This window comes from Egretta garzetta, unplaced genomic scaffold (genome assembly GCF_000687185.1).
Source record: "Egretta garzetta isolate BGI_Z169 unplaced genomic scaffold, ASM68718v1 scaffold323, whole genome shotgun sequence".
Lineage (NCBI taxonomy): Eukaryota > Metazoa > Chordata > Aves > Pelecaniformes > Ardeidae > Egretta > Egretta garzetta.
In genome coordinates this window covers 3,046,884-3,050,280 of record NW_009259435.1, presented here as the reverse complement: position 1 = coordinate 3,050,280, position 3,397 = coordinate 3,046,884, and the positions used below count along the sequence as shown (strand labels likewise).

The window sequence follows — 3,397 nt, the reverse complement described above, 5'->3', positions numbered from 1 at the left end:
GGAGGCCCCGAGGGGCCACGTGAGGTCGAGCAAAGCAGGAAATATGTGGAGCTGCCTCTGCTGCACCCAGCGCAGCAGGGCTCAGCGTGCTGCAACTGGGAAAGACAGCCGAGTTACAAACGGCGTGGGAGGAATCAATAGAGAGCTTGGACTGGGGCACCTGAAAGCCTCAGGGCAAGGAAATTCAGTGTTTCACGGAGCTGTTTTGTCCTTAGGGTATGGAGGCATTGCAGCCTTGGCTAGAGGGAGAGGTGGGACCCAGGCGGCCTTGAGTTTGTTCCCAAACCTCTCCAGTGGTCCAGGAACTCCTCCCGTGGCTGACAGAATTAGCAGGGAGCTCTGCATGGAAGGCCAATGTAATTTGATTGTTTTCAGACTGTAAAGTATTGCATATGCAGCTTCTGGATGCTCTGATTAATTTTGGAATGAAGGCAGTAGATCACTAGGGTTTATGTTAGGGTTTCCCCAGTGAGTAGGTGGGATGATACTTGGGATGTAAAATGTCCCAACAGTTTATTTTGGACATGTCCTCTGGGGAAGGCCTTCATACCACCCCTCCTGCCACATGTCAGGCAGATAGCTTGAGACATGGGTGCTGTGTCGTTTCCTCCCACAGGACCACCATGACATGCTGCTGGAGATTGAGCGAGACAAGGCCATCACAGACAAAGTCATCCTCATCCAGAAGGTGGTCCGTGGGTTTAAAGACAGGTAGGTGTGAGCCCCACTGCCAAATGAGAGGTGGGCTAGGTGGGATGCTTCACCCAGAATGCAGGTCCTGGGGGATGTGTCTCTCCCTCGGTGCCCATCTGACCTGACCTGCCTGTGGCCAGGGAAAGGGGACCCCTAATGTGTTGATGTGTTGGCATTTGGGTGCAGCAAGTATTGGAGAGAAACAAGAAGGAAAACTGTGTTATCTGCCTCAAACATGGACAGAATAGGACCTTCTGTCCCCGTCCAGTGCTGTCTTCAGGGGAGTCGATGTTTGCTATGATGATGCAGCAGTGGGACTCTGAGCCTGCTGAAGGCAACGCTAAGCCTCCAGTCTATGGGGATCCCCACAAGACTACAATGGAGCCACTGCGTCATCCACTGTAGCTAACGTTGCTCTCCCCAAAGCCCAAGGGGTTCAGGACTCTTCCCTTTGCAACCCTGTTGCCAGAGCTGGGAGGAGGGCAGGTAGCCTGTGGGAGCTCATGGCACACTTGTGGAAGAAGAGGAGGAGCCACAGCAGCCAAGGACAAGCTTCACCCATGGGAGAGGGATGGTTCTTGGGGCTGTGTGCTCTTTGGCTGTTCGAGTCATGGCTGTGACACAGGTTGTGCCTTAGGCTTTGCAGAAAGGGTACATGCTAAATAACTCAGCAATCTTTCCCACAGTAATCCTAGCAAGACCCCCAAGCCCTTCTGACACAATTGTCTCCAAGGTGCCTACAGGTAGAATCAGGCCAGGCTAAGAAGGATGGGAGAAGATGTTTGCTCTTGATAATTTGGGTGAGATTGAATCCTTTCTCAGGTGCTGGGATTGAAGTGGGGAGAGCAGGCAGGGAAGAGATTTCAGAGGCCAGGAGGGTGCAGGGCAGGGGGAAGGACAGGACCATTCGCAGCGTCTCCTGCTCTACCCATTCCCATAACCTGGCAGAATCTGCCTGAAGAGATCTATCAGAGAGAGCCCCTACAGATCTTTTTATGACAGCAAGGAGAGCTGGGGGGAGGAGACTTTTTCAGGCCAAAAGTGCAGTGTTTACTTCACCTGGCTGCTCAGTTTCAAATCTTCAAAGAATGAGGCCCGGGAGATGACGATTACTTGTGGCCAAACCACAGAGGCAAGTGATTGAAATGACTTTGCAGGTCCAATTTCCTGAAAGTGAGAAATTCAGCCCTGATGATTCAGAGATACTGGCGTGGACATAACTGCCGGAAGAACTATGGTGCTGTAAGTATGGGGGTGCTTCCTCATGCCTCTGCCTTCCTACCTCGTTCAGCTGGGACATATGTAGGAGTTTCCTGGCTCAAAATGCCCCACTGAGTGTAGGAGGTGGTGGGGTTGGCTTTTATCAGTTGGAGCGATGAATGGAGGTTTGCCTTTGCTGCTTTGCCTTCTCATTGAAGAGGGCACCTGACCACCTTCTAGCTGTCCTTTTCCTTGTGAATTAGATGCCCATTGCACCAACTGGTCACTTGGGGTTTTAAAAGGCATCCCCTAGTTTCCAGGTGACTAAAAATTCAAGAGCAGCTTCCTCTGAAAAACGGACTCCATCTCCAGGTGGGACCATATCTGGGTTTCTCCCCAGCCCAGTCCATGGCGTTCTTCTCTCCCTGTCCCAGCTGGCTCTGAGCCAACAGCGGGTCATTTGGGAAGTGCATTGGGGTCTAAAGTGTCTCAATATCATCCTCCAAGCCTGCAACTTGATAGGAATAGCCACTTTCAGGCTGGTCAGGATGCTGCTTCCTGCCGTGCAACAGTACCTTGGCTGTAAGGCAGGAGGTCTGCTGGACCTCCATGAGAGCAACGCTCATGGCTTGTGGCTACCTTGAGATGACCAACCAGACCTCCTGCGGCCTCTCATGGACAGAAACTCTGTAGGACTTAGTGAGGAAGAAACTGGCTTTGTCCTTGCTGGGCTTTCAATCAGTGTAGCAGCCAGAGGGCTTCATTTCTCCACCCTCTTGGAGAACCTCCTTCCTGAAAGCTTGTCCTGGTGGGAGCTGATTTCAGTAGTTCTTACTTACAGCCGTGCAAGAAGGAGATTAGTGACGGAAATCTGCTTATGGTGGGCGAGCCCCTGGGTGGTGGGGTGGTTTCATCCTGCTTCTTCTTGCAGATGCGGATCGGCTTCCTGAGACTGCAGGCCCTCTACCGATCCCGCAAGCTCCACAAGCAGTACCACATGGCTCGCCGGCGGATCATTGAATTTCAGGCACGATGCCGGGGCTACCTGGTCCGTAGGGCTTTCCGCCACCGCCTCTGGGCTGTCCTCACCGTCCAGGCATACGCCCGGGGCATGATCGCCCGAAGGCTGTATAAGCGCCTCCGGGGAGAAGTAAGTACCATGGAGGAGAGGTTGGTCGTGGGAAATGGAGGTGGGGAGGGGGGAAATAAACACGCTTCTGCATCACATGCTTGTGGGATTGGTTTTTAAAGAGCCAAAAAGAATTTTAAAAATAAGTAGCTGCCTGTTCAGAAGGGCTCTTGTGTTTATTTCCCCAGTATCATCGACGCCTGGAAGCAGAGAAACTTCGGCTGGCGGAAGAGGAGCGGCTCCGAAAGGAGATGAGTGCCAAGAAAGCCAAAGAGGAAGCAGAAAAGAAGCACCAAGTATGTGGGGACTGATCTCTTTCTGGGGTTCTGCCTTTGTTTTCCAGGGACTGGTTTTGCTCCTTTGAGGGGGAATGCC

The 3,397-nt window shown here is 52.5% G+C and overlaps 1 protein-coding gene across 2 annotated transcripts in view; it reads left to right on the top strand.

Annotated features, from left to right (window-relative positions):
* MYO7A (myosin VIIA) overlaps positions 1-3,397 on the top strand; it is a 63,209-nt gene that overhangs the window by 31,293 nt on the left and 28,519 nt on the right. For both annotated transcript variants that reach the window (XM_035892688.1, XM_035892687.1), the window contains exons 17-20: positions 617-711; positions 1,851-1,935; positions 2,825-3,043; positions 3,211-3,318. In XM_035892688.1, the coding sequence (XP_035748581.1) occupies positions 617-711; positions 1,851-1,935; positions 2,825-3,043; positions 3,211-3,318 (507 nt within the window). The remainder of the gene's footprint in view (positions 1-616; positions 712-1,850; positions 1,936-2,824; positions 3,044-3,210; positions 3,319-3,397) is intronic.